Source organism: Cervus canadensis, chromosome 9, assembly GCF_019320065.1.
Source record: "Cervus canadensis isolate Bull #8, Minnesota chromosome 9, ASM1932006v1, whole genome shotgun sequence".
NCBI lineage: Eukaryota > Metazoa > Chordata > Mammalia > Artiodactyla > Cervidae > Cervus > Cervus canadensis.
In genome coordinates, this window is record NC_057394.1 from 79,993,539 (window position 1) to 80,016,859 (window position 23,321).

General features: G+C 44.1%; 1 protein-coding gene across 1 annotated transcript in view; it reads right to left on the bottom strand.

Annotated features, from left to right (window-relative positions):
- The window catches only part of LOC122447383 (protein POLR1D-like), a 32,796-nt gene that overhangs the window by 7,205 nt on the left and 2,270 nt on the right, over window positions 1–23,321 (bottom strand). Inside the window, exon 2 of the mRNA XM_043478013.1 lies at window positions 3,582–3,656. Within this exon, the coding sequence (XP_043333948.1) occupies window positions 3,582–3,656 (75 nt within the window). The remainder of the gene's footprint in view (window positions 1–3,581; window positions 3,657–23,321) is intronic.

Sequence of the window (23,321 nt, forward strand, 5' to 3'; positions counted from 1 at the left end):
AAATTTTTAAATCATAAATTTATACATATGTCTTCTGTAAGCAGACATATTTACTGTCTGCTTACACAGAATCACATTTACCTTTTAAGTAAATAGCGTGATGAGTCTTGACGAATGTGTGTAGTCATGTTATGATCACAACAACCAAGATGCAGAACACTTCCATCACCCAGAAAAGCTGGGCAGTAAATGCAGTCCCTCGGCCCCCACCGCTTGGCAAGTGATGAGCGGTGTTCTGTCTCTCCGGGTCTAGCTTTTTCTGGCTTTTCTCTGGGTCATATGAATGGAATCTTACACGGTGTCATGTACTGAGTCTGGTTTCTTTCATGAGCGCAGTGCATCTGAGACTCATCCATGCAGTGTGTATCAGTAGCTCTGCTCCTTTGTGTTCCTGACTAGTATGGAACGTATGGGCATCACCAGGGTGTGTCCACACATCAGCAGACGGGCATTTGGGCTGTTTCCAGTTTTGAGCTATCATGAGTATAACTGCCGTGGACATTACTGGACAGATTTGTGTGTGGGCTTACATTGTCAATCCTCTGGCCAGCACTTAGAAGAATAATTCTGTGAGTGCGTATTGTAAGAAACTGCCAATTGTTTTCCAAGTGGCTGTTTGACTACATTTCTGCCAACAATGTGTGAGCATTCTGGTTGTTCCAGATCCTCCTCTTTACCTGCTGCTGTCCGTCTTTTTAAATTTTAGTCAGTCTAGTGCATTTGTAGTAAAAAACCGTGGCTTTAACTTGCATTTTCCGAGTAACTGATTTGAACATCTTTTCATATGCTTATTGGTCAATTTGATATCATTTTTGGTGAAGTCTTTATTTAAATCTTTTGTCTATTCTTAAATTAGATTGTCTTATGATGGAGTTGTTAAGAATACAAATGATGATAATCTTATTCTATAGTCCTACATTTAACAGTTGCAATTCTATAAAGAAGTTTTCTTTCATCAGTTGTTATATAACTTTGATGTATAATTTGTACAAGCAACAGGATAAATACTTGATTCTTTCCCATTGCTTACCAGTTTTACAAACAATGATTTGGTTCCTTGGCATCATCCAAAAGGGACCACTGAGTTTCCTGATGTGATTATTGTTATGACCTTATGGATTGTGACATGTTTTAGGTATCTCAGCCACTATAGCTTTATTTTTTTGATGATTCAATTAGCAGGAGGCCTTTCAAGTTGGTTCCCAGTCTTTCTGACGTGACTATTGTAGTCTTTGAGAGTTTTACTTTCTGATATGATAGGGTTTTCTGGCTCAGCTTTATATGTGTCCTGACTGCACAGTAAACAGCGATCTTGTCCACAGAGTGGTCTGGACTTTGCCCTGGCTTCTGGGAGGTAATATCAATTCTGGGAGGCAATGTCATACCTGATAGAATTGTCTCCACTTGGGGTGGAGCTGGCCACACCTGACTGAGAGGGCTGCCCATGCCAGAGAGACAGTCCACATGATTCAGGGTGGGGATCCGGGTTACTGGGGCACTGGTGGGCCAGAGACTGAGATCAGTCATGTGAGCAATCTATCAATCATCCTACAGAGAGGAACTCCAGTAAAAACTTTGGACAGCTGAGGCTCAGGGTTGCTTCCCTGGTTGGCAGTATGCCAAGTACATTGTCACAGGTTGATGCTGGTCATGGGGTCGGGGGGTTGTGGTAACTGTCCTGACTCCACGGGGGACAGGCAATAGCAACCCTGTGTCTGGAACCTCCCTAGACCATGCCCATTGCATTTCTTACTTTGGCAGATTTTAATCTGTATCCTTTCCCTGTAATAAACTGTAACTGTAAGTATAATAGCTTTCTGTGAATTACATGAGTTTTTCTAGCAGATTACTGAGGCTGAGGGTTGCTCTGGGAACTCCCTGAATGTGCAGTTGGCACAGGAAGTGCGGGCGGTGCTGGAGGCTGTGAGGAGGCTGTGACAGCTAGCGTGCAGCTCGGCTGACTCCAGGCACAGCCTCGGATCTGCAGCCAGTTATTTCCCTAAGGACCTCTGGTTCTGTCAGTGAGACACGGCCTTACATACAGCACTATGGGCTTATATGCCACCTCCAGGTGCCGGGGGTACTCACCGCTATTGCGTGGAAGGTCATTGTTTCTCGGGCTTTTCTGTGGACAGAGTTACAAAAGCTTATCCCTCTCTCTCTTTAAAATAACTTATTTATGGCTGTGCTGGGTGTTTGTTGCTACGTGTGGGCTTTCTCCAGTTGTGGCGAAAAGGGGCTACTCTTGAGTTGCAGTGGTTCTCACTGCCATGGCTTCTCCTGTTGTGGAACTCGGGTTCCAGGGTGACGGGCTTCAGGAGTTGTGGCTCCTGGGCTCTAGAGAGTGGGCTCAGAGCTACAGTGCACCAGCTTAGCTACCCCATGGCACGTGGGCTGGACCTGGGATCGAATCCATGTCCTCTGTGTTGGCAGGTGGATTCTTCACCACTGGGCCAACAGGGAAGCCCTTTCTCTCTCTTCTAAAGTGAAAATCTGGCACAACTTCATAATGGTATTACCAATTAAAATATAGGGTTATGGATTTTTATGTCTTTAATTTTATATTTGTAGCTTGTATACTAAAAACCTTAGTGTCTATAACAAATAAATATTTACTTACTTGCTTTATCCTACTATATAATACTTTCAGAATAACAGTATCAACATTATTACTAACAATGTGATGACTGGAGAAACAATTTAAAGTTTCTTTCTAGTTCTTTTCTGTCTTTTGGAAATACAGTCAAGTTTCACAGATCACCTGAAATAGTTCCTCTGTGTGTGGCTAAGCTGTCTACTATATGGCACATTTAGGTCCATTTATTTTATGTTGCTTGATATTTAGTAATTGCCTTTTCCCTCTGTTTCTTTGACTTTAACCTTGGTTTGCATTTGATGTAGGCCCTGTTCTTGTAAGAGTCAAATCCATAGAGACCTAGCTTGTACTCCCATCCCATTCTTACATTTTACACTGTTTAACAGCCCAAAGTACTCCATTAGAGAGAATTTTAAGTTGTAGATAAAAGATCTAAGTCAGCATACTTATTGGATGCAAATGCTATTGCTAAAGTAACACTTAGAAGAGTAGATGTGGTTCTTAAGGTTAAATTCTTCCTTTGTTTATATTAAGTTTTAACAAACTCTATTTAGTAAAAAAAAAAACGCAAAGGTTAAACTTTTGTTCTACACAGCTGAATTGTCACAAAACTTAAAATTAGAATTTTTACAAGTAAATTTTAATTTATTGAGGACTATAATTAAGTCAGAAATTCTTAAACAACGAACACTGACGTAATATTACTCGCACTCTGGTGGCCTCAGGCACAGCAGGGTCAACCCATCTCTCGGGGACTTGTGGACCAGAGGGTGTTGACACCATGACAGGCGTTCTCAGTCCACACCCCTCTGCCCACTGTTCCACGGCCATAGCCCTCAGCAGTGTTCTTCCTCCACCACCTGTCTCTGGGTGCTCTCCTCTACGCCCATGGTTCTACATGCCCTCTGCATGCTAACGCAAACTTTTCCCTTTAATGTGTATTTACATATCTTTAAATTTTTAGGAAGATGACCCAAGTACTTACCAGCCCATTGGTCCCATTGTTTCTGCTCTTGTTTTCCCACGTTTTGCCTCTTTCAGCAGCTCTTCTATCGCTTTCCTGGTGGGGAAAAAAGGGAAGAAATTTAAGAGGCAGTCACCCCACTATATTCTGAAAATCTATATATCCCACATATGTGACCCTGGGAAAGGAACAGTTTTTGAGGCATAAAACTTCAAAATTGGGGGACAAATTTTTAAAATGCTCTTAAATGGTTGATAGTTTTAAATACATAAAAATTAAAAAGAAATTGTTTCCATAAACAGGAAAAACAATGAAGAAAAAATTAAAGGCATCACCCTTCCCTACCCACCAAAAAATTCAACTTCAACTCCTTTTTATCTGTTTCTCCGTTTTTACCTCCAGGTTTCTAACAGTATTCTTTCAAACTGTTTCACCACCCTCTTAGTCCTCAGCAGATATATCTGGCTATTTTTATATTAATATAACTTACATATGTTTTAATACACTCCTATTAATAGTGAGATCTTCAGAAAATGTCATTTCAGCTAACTCAGCAGCTGGATGCTTTCTGGTCCATTGTGGGAGGGCCCACTGATGGGTTGATAAAACAGAAACACTAACCAACTTGCCCACTTCTCACCCCTGGACTCAGACCAGGGGTCACAGCCTAGCCCCCTGATGTCAGGAATATTAAGTGCAGCTGGTCACCACACAACCTTCTTCCATCTCCTTAAAATAATAGTATATCCTACTGATGTGATCTGTGGGCTCTGCCTCATAGGGCATCTCAGGAAAAATTTATCCTGTCTGGCTCCAAAATAGAGATCCCTACTTCACCCTTATAGATATAAGCAAAAAATAATAATCAAAGGGTAAAAATACTTCAAATACCCCCCTACCTTTCCATCAATTAGAGAGGTAGTTTTCAAAAAACCAACAAACAAAAACAATTAGGAAGTCAATCATCCTTGGATCCACACATGTCCTCCCTCCTGACAGCAGAAACACTGAAAATCGTCAGGGAGAGAACTTGTTTGAGCAGGTCCCCAGTCATGAACAAACGAACCAGGATGCATTCTCCCATAAAAACTGTTAAAATGTCTGCCTGGCTTTCTATACACGCCTATGAACGCCAGCTTGTGTGATGACACAGTTGAAATGCCGTCCATCTGCAGGAGATAATCCTCAGTCAGGACCCTTGCCCAAATCCTGAAGGCCTATGCAGGCACTTTCCAGAGGATGCGGTTGGATGTGATTCTTCTGTAGTTGTCATTTCTCTTAAAACTGTCTCCAGCGCTATGGCTAACTTGATCTGTCACAATTAAGGATACCTTCTGATTTATGATAACAGTCCAAGAGAAAAGAAGGTAAGAGTATGAGAAGGACTGCCTGGCATGGACCAGCTCACGAGTGGTGGGAGATGGCGACAGGTGGGCCGCAAGGCAGGCCCAGCAGGCTGCCTGTGACTGGGGTGGACCCAGTAATTGCAACATGGAACAACTCATGTTGCTACAAGCTCTACAGTTTACAAAGTACTGCCCTATCTGAACATGACTATGTAGTTATCAATACCAGTTTTCAGACGAGGAAGGAGGTAGTGGGGACACAGAGAGCAGGAGGAGAAGGAACAGAAAACGACCAGCGTGTTTAAGGCTGCCTGCCTGCATCTTCTTGTACTTCCTGTCTCCTCCACAAACACTGGCATGGCAAGACCTGGAGAAGCCCTTTTCTCTTTACCATTAAAAGGCACAAAATAAGTGGAAAAGCAGACAAGGGATCTGACAGAGCTGTCACTGCTTCACACTCATTCAGAGAGCTGGAGAGGGGGAGGAGGGGCCCAGGGGGCTCAGACTTGGTCCTGGGAACGCGGACCTTCCGTTGCCCCCACCCCTGAATCCTCACACGCTCCTGCTGCAGGGCTTTCCTTCCAAACAGGAAAGCGACAGCTTCCAGCTGTCCTGTGTTTTGTCCTTGAAATAACATCACCTTCAAAATCAAGGAGGAAAAAAAAAAGTCAAGTGTTTTTCCTCACTCCTGTAGCCTCTGCTGTTTTCCCTGGAACTCCTGACTAATAAATTCCTGGGTGAGGAAATAACAAAGTCAGTTCCTACCGCACATTATCACAGAGGCCGGATACTTAAATGATCAAAGATGATGAAGCATCGGCATCATGAAACAAAATAGTTTTTAATGAGATCGTGAAGCACAACTGCAATTAAAATACAGGAAAAGCAAACAGTCAGGAGAATATAGAAGAATTAAGTACCAGGAGGACTTGAACAATGAAATTTCAGACACAAATTTAAGTGCCATAATTTTTATACTTAGATCCTTTACACATCTCTAAAGGTTTCTTTGTAAAAAACAAATTAGAACAGACATTGCAATGGAGACAAGAAGTCCAAGGAAGCCAGGTCATTAAGCAGACAGTTTTCTGGGCACAGGAACAAACTGCAGTCAATTTTCGATGATCCATGTGTGTATCATCCATGGCCAATTTCCATTCGAGGGTGGCTTCCTCAGGCCTGCCTGTTCATTCCATTAGCCAGCTGGTACATGCTTACGGAGTGTAAACTAATCATAATAGCAGCTTAAATAAAACCCAAGTGGGGACGCAAATCTGGTGCAAGATCGTCTTAAAGTCCAAAGTCAAACAAATTAGTTTTGAGTTTTATCTGGGTCTGTGTTCCTTTTTACTCACATAACTCGACTGAATGTTAACTGTGTCAGTAGAGACAAAGGGTAGTGAGATATTCAAGGCAACTACAAGGAAACAATAGAAGTTAAATAATGAACACAAGAAAATGAAATTTTAAAAGAAGTAATACCAGAGAAGCTAAATATCAAGTAATTGCTCAAACAAGACATCTGTACACACTTTCTTGAGAAATGGTAAAAGAAAGTGTTATGGACACAGACAAATGCTTGAGTAATCTGATTTAACATTACAAATGCTAGTCAGTCTCCAAGTATAACTATTCCTTATACTGAACAAAGTCAAGTCATGAGAACCTCCAGAACACTGACCTGAAATCCTGAGACAAGAGAGCAAATGGAAACTTGGCTCGACTGGGAAACGATATTTCCTTATGGCAAAACCTACTGCATTCATGCTGATAAGAAGGTCTTGACATGTTCATGTGTCTTTTCTCTTTGGATCACTTGTGGCTCAAATCCTTCCTGGACTCTGAGGCAGTATCCGCTCTGAGGTCAACAGGGCACAGCCCCCCATCGCCACAGATCCCACTGTTTCTTCACTCGAGGACACGTGTCGGAACACAAGGAGGGTGTTTCCTGGGCTGGGAGCTGCCCCAGCAGGGGCCGTGCATGTGTCTGTGATACTTGAGGCTGTGCAGGTTCAAGGAGACTCTCCTTTGAATATCAACATACTAGATAAGCTCTTAACATGCACCCCAGGAATATGATGAAAACTGACAGCTTACACTTCACCCTCACGACTCCTCTAAGAGACTACTATTTCAGTGGTAGGGGAAAATAAGAAAAACTGGAGAAGCTGGTGCTGGGATGTGAACCCAGGCAGCTGACTCTTAGCTGACTCCAACGCTAGCTGAGGTGTGGGAAGGCGAGACCCCAGCCTCACGCAGCTCAGCTGAGCGAGAGGAAGGAGAAGGGTGGCCGCACGTGTCCTGTGCTCACAACAAGCACTGTTGCCGTGAGGATGAGATCCTGGCCCTTCACCTGGACCTGGACCTTCTCAAACGTCCACACCTCCCCGTCCGAGGAGACCTCTGAGGGTGGGGTGTTATTACTGCGAGATGACTTCTTCAGGTGACATGGGGACCAATTCCTAATAGTTTATTTTTTTAGAGGGAAACCTGATTTCTCAGTTCACAAAACATCTCACCACAGGAATCACTTCATTGTCAAAGTAGCATTTCTACAAGTATCTATTCTTAAGTCCTGATTGAGAAAATACAGTGAAAATACACACACAGAAAATACAACTCATTTTCAGTTCCAATTATAAGAGTTAAATGTGCCATGGTAAGTTGTGTATGGGGTTTCCCCAGTGGCTCAGCAATAAAGAATCCACCTGTCAATGCAGGAGATTGGGGTTTGATCCCTGGGTTGGGAAGGTCCCTGGAGAAGGGAATGGTAACCCACTCTAGTTTTCCTGCCTGGGAAATTGCATGGACAGAGGAACTTGGTGGGCTATAGTCCATGGGGTCGAAAAAGAGTGGGACATGACTAAGTGACTAAACAACAACAAATTGTGTGTGAGTTATGAAGAAAAGCAGCTCTTACTGGAAAAACTCTGTGGAGATGGGACGGGGATGGCAGAGAACTACCTTAGAAAATAGTCAATTTTGACTGGAAAAGCCCATGAATCACACCATGCCAGGAACAATGTGCCTGTTCAATAGGTCAGTTAAGCTTAAAAGTATATACACCGTCCACAAAAAGACTAGTTGGGGGAAATAAACTCGGTCAAAGGACATAAAGTCAAAATAATCATTGCGGTCTCTTACTCAATGTCAAAAATTTTTGTCATCTCTCACCAAATAGCTGTTCCAAATGCAAAAAGGGAAAAAAAACCACAACAGTTGATACAAAAGAAAATATTCCAGTATAAAGCCTCAAAGGTTTGCCTCTACAGCTTTCTTTAACAAGGGTTGACATTTGGCATGCTGTCTGTCCTTTGATAAACACACCACATGCCAGAAACACCACCTCACCGAAAGTGTGGTCTGTAAATCACTCTTAATGCTAAAAGCGCTTTGTTTCACACCAGAGACCAAGACTCTTGCAGACCGTCCTGGACGGGGCTTCAGAGTCCTTGGCTCTCGGCCCCGAAGGTGGCCCGTGCGGCAGAAAGCCTCGTCAGCCCGCGGAAGCTGTTTCCTTGAGCGGTGTCAAGGCTGCAGCAGTCTGCCAAAGACGAGCTGTCCACCCCTTGTGGATGGCTGATTCATCAAATGATTATAAACTATCCTTGGAGCTAAGAGCCAAGGACTGGAGAAGACAAAGAGAGAATGTTCCAGAACGTGTAGGATTTTCTACTCAGTGCCCGCTCTTTAAAAACTGTTTTCATTACAGTGGAATTAAGCAGTGTGAAACCCAGGAAGAAAACATACTGATGCTTCTAATTCTTAGAAGTCCCATAGTGCATGACGAGATGGAAGGGAGAGAAAGCCTGTGTTTTTCAGGCACCAGCTCAGGTTCAACAGCTGCCTGGGGCCTTTCAGGACAAGGCAGGAGATGAAGAAACGGAGGAGGGCAGTGAGCATTCCCCCACCCCGCCATGTGGACCTCCACACCCTGCCACCTCCTGAGTGCCAGGAGCGCCCTGTCTTTCACACTCCAGGGATCAAGGAGAACGTTGAGATGGTGCTTCACCCTACAAAACTGGCAGGGACAGTTTCTGAAAACGAACAGTACACATGTGCATTTTCTACATCGGTAACTAAATGCGACGATCTACAGTACAAAATAATTTATTGAAAACAACCAGTACGTTCTTGTAAACCCTCTAGTGTCAAGTTTTCAAGTTGGTTTTCAGGGGCTAATATATCTAACAATGTATTTAAGTAGGACAAGGCAATTTTTTTTTTTTTTTTTTTAGGGCAAGGCAATTTAAAGCCCATTTTCCAAAAAAAAGACAAAAAACAAAAAACCCCCAAACTTAGCTGATACACATACAAGTACTTTGGGGGAAAACTCTATAGTTCTATGATACCGTTCATGGAATCGAGCAGTTAGACACATAGACCTAACTTGGGGAGTAGTGTCTTGTTGAGGAAAATGTTTATTAAAGTTCAGTGTACTACTTAACTTAGGTGGCTCACTGGATAAAGCCAAGGAGATTATGGTTTAGAGGTTAACGACTTGCCTAAAACTAAAGAGTTACCTGATATTTTTTTTGGGGGGGGGGTTTAATTCACAATTACTTGATTCACCTAGATGGCATGTTTCAGTCACCCTGGGGAGAAATTAGGACAAGGTAGACCGTAAGTCCAGGGTCATTACCTTCAGAGTGTAACAGTGTGAGGACCAGCAGTGCAGTGTGTCTACAGCTGTGTGAGGAATCCAAGGAGAGCCCACCCAGCAATGGTTTCACAGGGAGCAGTCCTGGCTGCATTCAGGTGTCGTTCTGACTGAAACTCACCCAGCCTGCAAAATGTTACTTGAAGTAATTTGCTGATTGCTTAGTCATATAAAAATGGAAACCTATATAAAAGGACCTAAATTAATAACTTCAAAGCATGACAAATCAAAAGCTTTTTACTGTGGAAACCGTGTTTTATCTTGGAGACAGTATGGTACAGTGGGAGCTAGCCCCACCAGCCGCCGGGTGCTCTGGGCCAGTTGAGGACCTTTCCTGAGCACTTTTCCTCTCCGTGAAAGGAGACTAAGCCCAGCTCACGGAGGCGTTAGGGGAACTCAAGAGATAAGACGTGTAAAGGATTTTCTTTGTATTGATGTTCCTTGGGAGGGACAGGGTTCACTTAGGTATCTGAATTTGCCAAAACAAAACATTTTTATTTTAATCTCAATTATCTCATACCATTTACTATCTGTAAAGAAAAACTTCCAGAATGTTAATTTTTATCTGCTGCACAATTCTGGCTTTTTGTTTTGCTTTTAAATATTTATTTATTTGGCTGAGTTGGGTCTTAGGTGCTCCTGGGCCTGTGGAATCTTAGCTCCCCGACCAAAGTTCGAACCTGTGTCCCCTGCATTCCCAGTTGGATTCTTGACCACTGGATTTCCAGGGAACATAATTCTGTTTTGATGAGAAGCTGAGGGGTTATTTATCAATGCAAAGAATGTGAAGGAAATTTTATCTTCCTGTGGTTAATGAAGTGGGAGGAGATTTCCTGTGTACAGTGTACCTGATATCAAAATCACCAGCCTGCTTGACAGAGCTCCCCAAATCCCCTCATGACACTGAGTGAGATTTTAAGAGGCCAATAGGGAGATAGGCAGAGACCCAGTGGGCACGGAAAGCCCTCACACTGCCCTGACCGATGAACTCCATGACCAGAAGCAGAAAATATGAAAGTGTTCTATCCCATGTGTACAAAAAGAAATCTGGTGGTCCTGGTTCTTCAGCCTTTCCAACAGTTGAGTGTGTTCATTCGGGAGCTACGTCTGCTCTGTGCAAGGCCAGAAGCTGGACAACTTCCCAGAGGACGTGACCAACATGGGGACATGCTCTGGACAGTTCACCCTTCAGAGCAGAGCCTCTCACCTGGAGAGTTCAGACTGAGTAGAGTTACCTTGATACGTTCTCTACCACATCTCTCGACGCTCTTAGAAGAGGGAGTCAGCAGTTCCCTCTTCTTAGGTCTGAATCAAGGACATGTTCGGTCACCTTAAAAAAATGAGGAAGCAGCCACAATACGTGGAGAAAGGGGGATCCCACTGCTGCCCTCACTGACTCTGTGACCTTGTCATCTTGGTTATGTCATCTATAAAATGAAGATATTTCTACTACCCTTCCAGAGTTTATATGGGGATCAAATACAGTTAGTTACATAATTACTTGAGAAGGCAATGGTAACCTACTCCAGTACTCTTGCCTGGAAAATCCCATGGCCAGAGGAGCCTGGTAGGCTGCAGTCCATGGGGTCGCAGAGAGTTGGACATGACTGAAGTGACTTAGCAGCAGCAGCAGCATATAATTACTTTGAACTATAAACAAGTGAACAAACGTAAGGTTTTAAGAATAATTTTAAGTGTAGGTCTATAGTATCGATTGTTACATTAAACTGTTAACTAAAACACAAAAATACTATATAATAGCATCTATCAGGTGCATAGTGATTAATAGCAGAACATATTATCTCACTGACCCTCAGAAGAACCTTTTAAAAGCTATTGTTCCCTTTGTATCCGTTAGACCAGGAAGGCGCAGGGAGGCTGCCTCGTCCGGGGTCAGCGGGTCAGGGAACACCTGGTCTGACCTGGACATCTCTGACTCCACATCCAGACCGCCTTCAGCTCACACACACCCTGATTTTATCCCATTCATGAAGATGTTTTCTGCATTTAAGGATGATCAAGTTCTGCTTTGTCGGACATGACTGAAAGACTCAACTGAACTGAAGTGCTGCTTTGGGATAACATTGATTACAAGTTAATGTATTTAAAGATGATGCCCATGAAGTTTAATAGTAAGGAAAATGATGTTTTCATGAACCAAGTTTTGTGTGTTCAGTCTGTCAGTCATGTCCAACTCTGTGACCCCACGGACCGTAGCCCACCAGGCTCCTTGGACCATGGGATTTCCCATGCAAGAATTCTGGAGGGAGTTGCCATTTCCTTCTCCAGGGGATCTTCGCAATCCAGGATCGAGCCCGCGTCTCTTCCGTCTCCTGCATTGGCAGGTGGGTTCTTCACCACTGTGCCATCTGGGAAGCTAGGTTCTTGACCGGATAGTCTCTAACTCAGTGACTCTTCATGGTTAACGTTAACAGAAAACAGCCCATTTCCAACACGTTTCAGCTTGAACTTAGAAGTAAACATGGTGCCATCTCCCAAGCTGACCTCTTGGAACACACACTCTAGCAGAGCTTTGCTGTCTTCCCGTGAACCTGTGGGAGGTACGCAGGCAACACCGTGGACACAGACAGCCGGACCTCAGGGCTTGGGCTGCCTTGCGTTCATATCCACTTACTAGCTGTGCAAACTCAGCACGGTTACCTAACTTCTATGGGCTCAGTTTCTTTTTCTATAAATGGGAAAAACACCATCTACCTTGAAGGAGATTTAAACTGGTTTTTCCACCTGGCTGGTCTTCTTACTTTACAGTCACTGTTACGTGTCTGCTTTTGGCAAGAAATAAGCCTAGCTGGATTCTTCATGTCCTGGCTTGCACACTGCCCTCAGATGGGGACCAACTTATTACAACAAGAAAACAGAAAGGGAACCCCTGACTGCTACAAGTCTGGGCAGCAGGCGGTGACACACCTGTAGGCTGACACTTTTAATGACTGACATTTTCAGGAGAATAGCTTCTTTTCTCTTCCAGTTTTATTAAGATATAATTGACACGCAGCACCATATAAATTTAAGATGTACAATGTACTGACCTGACTCACATACATCATCATGAAATGATGACCATAAATTCAGTGAACATCCATCATATCATACAGAGGCAATGTTAAAAAAAAATTGGAAAAAAATTTTTTCCTTGTGATGAGAACTCTTAGGATTTACTCTTAGCAACTTTCATATATAACACAGCAGTGTTAATTATCGTTGTCATGCTGTACTTACATCCCTAGTTCTTATTTATCTTATAATTAGAATTTTGTACCTTCGCCGCTTTCATCCAATTCTCCTCCCCTCACCTCCTGCCTCTGGAAACCACAAATCTGATCATTTTTTTCTGAGTTTGTTTTTGAAGTTGAATTTACCTACAACACTATGTTAGTTCCTGGCATAAACACAGTGATTTGATATTTTTAAATATTTCAAAACGATCACCATAAGCCTAGTTGTCATCTGTCACCAGACAAAGAGAGTACCTAATTACTGACTGTATTTCCAAACTGTGTATTTCATAATGTGACTCATTCATCTTGTAACTAAAAGTTTACACCTCTTCATTGCCTTCACCTATTTTCTCTCCTTTCCCCAGATCCCTCCACTCTGGCAACTACTTGTTTTTACTCTGTATCCATGACTCCGATTCTGTTTAGTTATGTTTGTTCATTTGTTTTGTGTTTTAGATTGCATATAAGTGAAATCACACAATATTTGTCTTTCTCTGACTTATTTCATATTACCTTCTAGATCCATGCATGTTGTTGCAAACGCCAAGACTTCATTCTTTTTTATGGCTGATTAATATTCCATTGTGTGTGTGTGTGTGTGTGTATAAACACACATCTTCTTTACCCAGTCATCTATCAATGGGCACTTGGGTTGCTTCTGTATCTTGGCTATTGTAAATAATGTTGCAATGAAACAGGGGTGCATATGTCTTTTTGAATCAATGTTTTCGTTTTCTTTAGATAAATATCCAGGACTGGAATTGCTGGGCTGATGGTAGTTCTACTTTTAATTTTTTGAAGAAACTTCATACTATTTTCCAGAGTGGCTGCACTGATTTATATTCCCACTAGCCATGTAGGAGGGTTCTCATTTTACTTTTTACACATCCTTAACCAGCACTTGTTATTTCTTGTCTTTTTGATAATAGCCATTCTGATGGTTGGGAGGTAGTATTTCACGTGGTTTTAGTTTGCATTTCCTGGATGTTTAGTGATGTACCAGCAGCAGAATAGTTTCTAATCATAAGGCCCTAGAATCACCATTTTTTTTCTCATCCATTTAATGACAAAGTACCGTGTTTGCCATGTAGACAAATAAAAAACCAGGAAAACAACCATAGAACTAAGTTCTGAAGGCTTAGATTACAAGGTCTGATGGAAAACATAAGTGGGACTCTTACTTTGATGGACACTGAACTAGATGAGTATAGTCGCCTTTCTTCATCTTCAGGGAATGAGATAATTGATACTTATTTTCCCAAGTGTATATTAATCACTTCTGAATAAAAATCCTGTTAAGCATTCTAAGCACCAGGATTTATGCTTAAGTATGCAGAACACAGTAAGCAAGAAAACCAGGATCTGAAATAATTTTAGATCTGGCATCTCTATTTGTGACCCTTATCTTGAAATCTAAGCTCCAATTAAAATTCATTCTGAGATCCCATATAATTTACCAAGTATGGTGGTGAGACATTAGGAGTTGTGGACCAAGTCCTTTGAAGATCCAAGAGAAACCTGAAGACTCTGTTTTCTTAGTGTGGAGCCAATGTGAAGAAAATGGCATAACAGATGTCAAATTACACAATGTTTCACTTAATTCTGTTTTGCTCTTATGGTATGCTGATTTACTGAAACAAGTATATGGTTGGTTTTCCTCCCATTCCTGAGGGCAGGAGGAGAAGGGGGCGTGGCAGAGGATGAGATAGTAGGATAGCATTACCGACTCAATGGCCGTGAGTTCGAGCAAACTCCAGGAGACAGTGGAGAACAGAGGAGCCTGGTGTGCTGCAGTCCACGGAGCCGCAAAGAGTAGGACACGACTTTTGTGACTGAACCACCACCCAAAGATGGGGGCTGGTCACCCAGAGTAACCAACTAGTGATTAGAGAGTGGGAACTGTCAGTCCCATCCACAGACCTCTGGGCAGGAGAGAGGGGCTAGAGGTGAAGTTCACACCAGGGCCCAATGATTTAATCAGTTGTGCTTGTGGAGTGCAGCCTCCGTGAAACCCCGAGAGGATAGGGTGCGGAGAATTTCTGGTTCTCTTCTGGTTCTCCAACTTCCGGTTGGTGACTGCATGGAGATTCGAGGAGAGGTGGAATGCCCAGGAAGGGCGCGGAAACTCCCACCCCTTCCCACAGGCCTTGCCCGATGTCCTTCTTCATCTGTATCGTTTACAGTAAACCGATAAAAGTGAATAAATGTTTCTCTGAAATCTGTGAGCCACTCGAACGAATTAACTGAGCCCAGGGAAAGGGTCATGAGAACTTCCAGCCCTTAGGTCAGAAGCATGAGTAATACCCTGGATTTGCAACTGGCGTCTGAAGCGGGGGTGGGCAGGAGAGCCTTGTGGGACTGAGTGCGATCTGATACCATCTCCAGGCAGACTGTGTCAGAACCGAACTGCCTGACCAACTGTTGGAGAGGGTGAAAACACACCCTGGAGGCCTCTACATGCTATCAGGCTGGGGTTTCTGACAATTTCCAACCAAAACAAAGTTGATTTTCAACAGCGAAATAAAACTATGCAACTCTATATCAGTTCACCCTATTAAGTTTTATTCTTTGACGTGTTATTGATCAGTGAACTCCCCAAACCTGGTGCCATGCAGTAGGTGTGTAAAGTGTAGAGCAGGTACTCACAGAACCAACCGCCGCTGCCTTGGGGGTCACGGCTGTGAGATGCACTCAGTGGGAACCATTTCCCTTCCAGACCCAGAGAAAACAACAGAGCCCACCTGGCTCAGGTGACCTCTCTGCACTCCTCCGCCCCCGTCAGTGTGTGTGTGAGATCCGCCTGGTTCCTCCCGTGCAGGCTGCTCCACTGGGAGCACCTCTGTCTCCACCTGCTCCCATCACAACCACCTTCTGCCTAATGAACTCCTCCTGCCCATCCCAGCATGTGCTCATCTCCATATGGACAGAGGTTGCTAAAGACAATCAGCTACCAACTGGTGGTTTGCAATCCTCCAGCTTATAGTTATCTCAGCCTCACAAATTCAGATTCAGCACAATTAAAAGTACAGGGTGCCCATCTTCTATGCATTCTTGTGATGAATGTTTTATACCAACAGGAGGAAAGGTACCAAACGTGCCACGGGAGAGGTGTTGAAGGAGGTCAGTACCTAAGGCTCTCGCAGAGAAGACATCAGAGCGTGGGGTCACCAGCCATGGCCACCTTCACTGAGCTGCTCCGTGATACTCACGCCTCAGCCCTTCCTCCCTTGGAAGCCACAGGATGGGCCTGCTTCCTTGCTTGTTGAGAATTACTTTTCTTCTTGGAGCTTGTCACTGTCCTGGCTGAGTTTGCAAGTGTTAGCTCGCTAGTGTACAAGGTCGTGTCAGTGCGATCACAGCTTTCCCTCCCTGCCGGGGCAGTTGTACTCAGACACTCACACTCAAGTCACACGTGCACACAGTCATTCGTTCACCGGCCTACCATGAATGAAAGCTTACTGCCTGCCTGGCCTGGTTTTGAGTGCTGTGGATACAAAGGCAAACAGGGAAAGAGCCCTTGCCTTCTGGAAGTTGATGTTCAAGTGGAATTAGATGATAAACAGATAGATACAGAGTACAACATTAACGTGAGGACCAGGGAGGAATGAAGCCGGGTCAGGGAACAGACGGTGAGGGCGGTCTTGATGGAGGAGCACGTGTTATCCTGGAGAAGGCGGCTGTGGGTCGGTGGCCTCTGAGATGGTCCCAGGGATCCCCACCTCCTGGTACTCCTGCCCGTGTACAATCCCCTCCCTCCCGGTGGGAGCTGGACCCACTTCTCCCAGACAGAACAGGGCAAACATGGTGGGGCTGTTGCTGCTGAGATGGGGTATGAAGACTCAGCTTCCATCTTGCTTTCTCCCTCTTTCCCAGATCTCCTGCTCTGGGGGAAGCCAGCTGCCCTGGAGCAAGGCTGTCCCACGTGAGCGAGCTTGGAAATTAATCACCCCTGTTCAGGCCTTGCAAAGCTGCAGCCCAGATGATGCCTTGATTGTAGCCTTGCAAGAAGTCCTGAGTCAGATTCTTCTACCTTAGCTCCCATTAGATTCCTCAGTTGCTGAGTTTTAGGACAGTTTGTTACACAGCAGTGGGTAACTGACACAGTGGTCAAGGATGGCCTGAGCAAGTACTCTGGAAAGACACAGCCAGATGAAGACCCGGGGAAGAGGGGCCGGAGAAGTCAAGGGCAAGCACCAAGGCCCTGAGATGGAACGCTCCAGGAAAACCTGAAAGAAATGGGAAGGCCAGCGTGGCCTGTGGTCCCAGCTGGCCACGTGGCAAGAAGAAACAGGCAGGGACCCCGCGGATAGAGACACACCCAGTTCTAGAAGGCTGCTGTTCTAGCCACCACTGACTGTCTTCAATGCAGCCGACATGACAACGGTAACAGTAATGGCTAATGATTGAGTACTTAAGTCTACGAGGCACTGTGCTGAGTGCTTTAGGGCATTTACACTTCACCATAACCCTGTAAAGTAGGTATTATTACCAGCTCCATTTTACAGATGAGGGGACTGAGGCTCCGAAAGGCTAGGCTGCTCTCCCACACGTCTGCAAGTTAGGAAGCGGTGAAGCGGAGATGCCAACCAGCCCTGTCTTCAGAGTCCTTACACTTCACCTCTACACAGTCCTGTCCAAAGAGGCCCCTAGGAAGAAAGTCTCTTTCACCCTTAAAAAAGAAACAAAAACAAAAACCCAAACCTTCAAACCACAAACTGTTGTTAAAAGCCAGCCAGTCCAGCCCCTGTCTGACTAGACGCCCCAGGCAGCTTCATCTTCTCCAGGAGTCCTTTGGACAGAACTGTTCTGGGCTTTATCTGCACTTGCTCTGATGTCTGACCCAAGTTAGCATGTAAACTGAGAAGAGCACGTGGGTGGTAGCTTTTCTTTTTGACATTAAGAGTCTTACATAGCAAACATGAAATCTATGGAGCACTGGCAGATAAAATAGCAATATATTACATTTTATGCAATTCTATGCTTGGCTGGCATAGCTTGAACCCTGATTCCCCATCAGTATTCACGTACCTGGCGCCAAACCAGGAATCCATCTGCTATGGAACTTACTTTTCCTTCTTGCTTAACCTCTGTCTTACAGCTCAAGGAAGACTGTGCATGTTCCATTAGAATCTTAATTTCTTCATGAAAAGAAGCAACAATCCACTTATCTTCGATTTTTACCTATATTCAGTTATATTAGGAGTGCTATTTTATTTAAACTATCTTTTTTAAAAAAGCAATGGCTTTATCAGACTAATAAACCTTCCACACAGGGGTCCACAAATTTATATTATAGTATTGTATTGGGCCAGAGGGAACAGACAAACAAAAATAACAGAGGGCACTAAGGTTTTTGTTCTCAGGCTTTCACCCAGAAGAAATATGAACGAAACCAGTTTGTTTGACACAACTGGTATTACAATAATATCAACAGCTAACACTAATTGAAAGCATGCTATATGGCCAGATACTATCCTAAGCACTTTGACTCTATTATCTAAATTAATATTTATAATATCCCTGTATGGTAAGTGTTGTTATCCCAATTACAAGTGAAGAAACTCAGGCACAGAGGTCGAACAGCTTGTCTGGGGTAACACAGCTAAGAAGCCTAGAGCCAAGACCAAGACTCAGGCAGCGTGATTCCAACAGTGTGAGCTCTTAACTCAGTTATTTAGCCTGAAAAGGGGTGCAGGATTCCAAGCATGTCCACTTCTGCTTCTAAGAAAGATATGCTTCTCTCAAAAATGCCCAAACCGAAATTAAGGTCAACTCTCCTAATACACATACACCTATCAGCAGATCCCAAACTTCCACCATATCCTACTGCCCTATACAGTAACTCAAATTCTTTACTATCATTATTAGTAATTAATATACAGATTAAAGATAAATGATATGAGTTTGGGTACTAATAAAAACTACACACACATCCAATGCTGAAAGTTTATTCCTTTGAAAAGGTTCATCATTTTGCTTTTTCTTGGCTGAATAACTTAAGTTTATCGTCCAGGAAATTCCGAGTGTATTCTCCTTTTTCCTTGGTCTCTCCTTTTCTCTGCTCAGGTCACCTCCTCAGAAAAGCCTTTCTTGGATATTCAGACTCTCAGGGCCTTCTTCTCCAAGCCCATGATTCCTTTGCTTCCCATTTACATCACTACCTTAATTACATTATACATTTATGCATGCACTAGTTCTTTATTTTCTACTTCTGCCATCAGAAAACAGACCATACGTGGGGCAGCTTGTTCCCTGCTGTCTGTCTGGTACCTAAACCATGCCTGCGTCTAAACTGTGCTCATTTTGCCAAACGAACAAATGGATGGATGAATGGGGATGCTCCCTTTGAGGAGAGCCATGTGGTATGGGCAGAGGGCAGCAGGGGCTGGTCAGCTCACTGCCCGATTTCCTCTCCCCCACCCTCAGTGTCCACATCTGTAGCCCTGGAGTCTCGACCTTGTTAAAGGCAGTTCTTCTGACAGGCAGGGAAGGAGGTTAAGGGTGGACCCTTGTCAGCGAGGACAGGTGAGGAGAGGAGCTCATGAATCCCGCCATGCTGGTTTTGGTTGGGACGGAGAGGTAGCAAAACGCTGGGCTGAAGGACAGGGGCCGTATACAGCCTCTCTCACCTGCTCCCCTGGAGGACTCTGGCTCCACATTTTTTCCAGCAGCTTTCTGGTATCCATCTTTTTACCTCCACGCCTACAATGGTACCCTCCTTACCTTACACCTGGACTGGTACAAATACCCACTGACCCATGCTGTCTTCCCACATTTCCTCCCACTTGTCCATCCTGCATGGGCATTCCCTAGCTTGAGAATCTGTAATGGCTTCTTTACACTGGGAAAAAGGAAACACTATCTTGGAGCACTAATTCTTTCACAGGTTTGCCTGCTTCAGTGCTCCATGAGTTATTGGAAGGCACACTGCCTGTGTGGTTTAATTTCTCCAGGGCCCAGGGCAGTGGCTGGCAGAGTGGGTGCGCATGGAACCATCTCTGCTACAAGAGTGTCCCTCACCAGTTCCATTCTGTGTTCAGCAGGTAATGCCCTACACTGCACATTAGGGCACTTCATTGTAAATGCAGCTAGCTACCTTTTTCATGTGTATGGCTCTTGTCTGTCCTCTTCAAAATCAGGGGGCTTTAGAGGACAGATTCATATTCTCTTATCTCCACCATTTCTCAGGACTGATGCCACTACTAGGTAGATGTTTGCTGTTGTTGTTTACTTGCTCAGTCCTGTCCGATTCTGCAACCCCATGGGCTGTAGCTCACCATGCTCCTCTGCCCATGGGATTCTCCAGGCAAGAATATTGGAGTGGGTTGCCATGCCCTTTCAGGGAAATTTTCCTGACCCAGGGATTGAACCTGCATCTCTTATGTCTCCTGCATTGACAGGCAGGTTCTTTACCACTACCACCACCTGGGTTATATACTTTCAGATGGCAAAAGAAAAACCAGCATTAAGAATCTGAGCACAGAAGGGCTGGATCTGGGGTCATAAGTACTTGCAAGCAGACTGGTGGATTTGGGCAAATTGCCTGGAAGCCTAGTTTGAGGGCTAGTACAAACGTTGTCTCTGGTTCTAAATTTTGCTTATCAGAAAAGATGACTTTTGTCTAGTGATCTGGAGACTATCTATAGTTTTAACAACATGTTTAAGGGAAACAAAAAGAAGGGTGGGGAATGGTGGCCACAGAACTTGGTGTGCTTTCATTATTTCTAAAAATGTGAGAAACTGGTTCAGAATGACACTGATTGGACCACTTTCTAGGTAGACACCTTTTCACCTCCACAGAGGTTCTATACGCACCTATGCGTTATAATGACCAATTAGAACACTTAGATGTTGCAACTGTATGCAATTTATAAGTAGTTTATAAAGTGCTTTGAAAGTGGGAAGTGCTAGGCAAGTACTCAAGTTGTTGTATATTAAAAAAGCCTTTAGCATATAATCATTTTATTTAATAATTGCCTCTTTAAAAGGCCTAGATATTTTATAGCTGAACAGAATTTCTGAGCTTGAACCATTGATATTATTGCTGTTAGTAAATCAGAAATACTGAGTAAGGTTTTTCAGTTTATCTAAGTAAATATATGATTCATATCAATCTCCCTCACTTTCTCATAGACCAATTCTGCCTTCCCTTAGGTTCTGACAAACTTTTTGCAAAGATTCTTCTCTGGTCTCCAGGACTCTTGGTTATCCTGCCTGCCCTGCCCTGTTTTTTCCTTTCACACACCTGCCTTGTGAAGGTGTTTTTGTAAGAACCTGTGTTTAGGGCTGGGCTTGCCTGGTGGCTCAGCTGGTAAAGAATCCACCTGCAATGCAGAAGACCTAGGTTTGATCCCTGAGTTGGGAAGATCCCCTGGAGAAGGACAAGGCTACCCACTCTAGTATTCTGGCCTGGAGAATTCCATGGACTGTGTCCATGGGGTCGCAGAGTCAGACACAACTGAGCAACTTTCACTTTCACTTCAGTTTTCCTGGTGGCTCAGTGGTAAAAGAATCTGCCTGCCAACACAGAAGACACAGGTTTGATCCCTGGGTCAGGAAGATCCCCTGGAGGAGGAAATCCTCTCCAGTATTCTTGCCTGGGAAACCCCATGGACAGAGGAGCCTGGTGGGCTATAGTCATGGGGTTGCAAAGAGTCAGACATGACTGAAGCGACTATACAACAAACAGATTCAAGACTCCATGCCAAATCATGAGTGATGATGAGCCCTTTTAGGAGCAAAGAGGCCACGAGATGTGGCGGGTGGCCACCAATGGGTGCATCCCCCACAGGTACTGTTACCGATTACTTCAGTCTACTGTCACCATTCTGCACTGCTGTGTCCACTAATTAAATCTGGCCTTCACTCCTGACAGGTCTTGGCTCGTAGGCATTAAACTTCATTTAAGTTACCCTGTTCGCGGTCCCCACTGAACTACTCATAGGCAGAACTTTAGAAGAGGCAAATGAGTGTTTGATCATTTCCCACTGATCCCTTTAGGACTTCCCTGCGTCTTCAAGTGCTGTGTTCCTTATGCTGACATTGGCTTTCTGTTAACTGTCTCTTACTGTCTGTTACCCTCGGAGAATGTTCCCTGTCCTTGCCCCGGAACTTTTGATCTTTCCCCACCCACTCCTGCTCCCACTTAAATTTAGCCTCTAACGTCCCACAGTGTATTTTCTTTATTGGAAAACCCAAACGAAGCCATTCTTCTGTACCAGGGTTAATATTTAGCCTTTGTAGGCACTAAACTAATGCTGCCAGCTGCCCAGTGACTTCCCTGTTAATTTCAGCCAACATTTTTTTTGTCCTCAAGTGACTCATTCATCACTCTCCTCTCTGAAAGCACTGTCTTCCACAACTTGACTTTCTACAGGCTTCCCCACCAACTCACTGGTTGCTCTTCTACCAACCTTTAAATACTGAGCTTGCCCAAGGCTTGGCTTGGACTCTCTTCATCACTCCAGTTTTTATGCATTTACCTCATCTTTGTGGCAAGAACTAACAAAGTTGATCTCTACTTGAATCTCTTTGATGGCCTTCAACTCATATCTACTGACTACCTCATTCAACATGGAACTTCTGATTCTCCACCTCCCAACCAATCCCCTCCCCACAACCCAAGTTTTCCATCACTCCACCTCCCAACGAATTTTTCCCTCTAAGCTTCCCATTTCAGTAAATTTAGCCCCAAATCTAGGTGGAAATCATCCTTCTCTTTCCTCATCTTCTACAGCCACTTCCTGAGGTCTACCAATTCTGTACCATTTGGCTCTCAAACATATCTCAAATCCAGTCGTGTCTCCATCACTAGCTTATGGCCCTTCCAGCTCTTACAGTTTGCCTGCTTCTACCTTGGCCTCTCCACAGTCCATTCTGCCACACTGTCATCAGATACACAGATGCCTTCCCCCTTGTACTTTCCAAAGACCCTGCCCCAGAGCTCTTTCCCTGGAGCCTCTCACAGGCCTTTGTCCTCCCTGCTTGCCCTGCTCTAGACATGCAGATCTCTTTTCAAGGCCTTTGATTCCTCAGACCACTGGTGTTCTGCGTCAGGACTTCTGCAAGTACTACTCCCCCAGAATGCTTTTCTTTTTTGCATGGCCAGCTCCTTATGTTCCTGTAATCTCTGGGAGATCCTCTCTGACTTCCATACCTAAAGCAGATTCCCCTCTCAACTAGGGTGGGGCTGGGCCCAGGTTCTGAGGTTGATAGATATGTAGGGTGAATTATCAGTCAAATTGGGGTAGGACAGGTATGATACAAGGTTGAAAACACAAGGTATAAGACACAAGGTTGAAGGGCAGCTGTTAAGTGTGATTCACCAGTATTTTAGGTTTCCCCAAAAATCATTTTCTGCACATTGAATTTTCCTCATGTTTTTACTTTCTCTCAAATACTGTTTCTTTTCATGGAACCTTGTGCTGTACTGAGATACCTACCTAAGGATTGAAAATGTTATCTGGTCATCCCAGCTGTCTCCTCCTGTATTAGGGTCCTGAAATTACAGCACTAA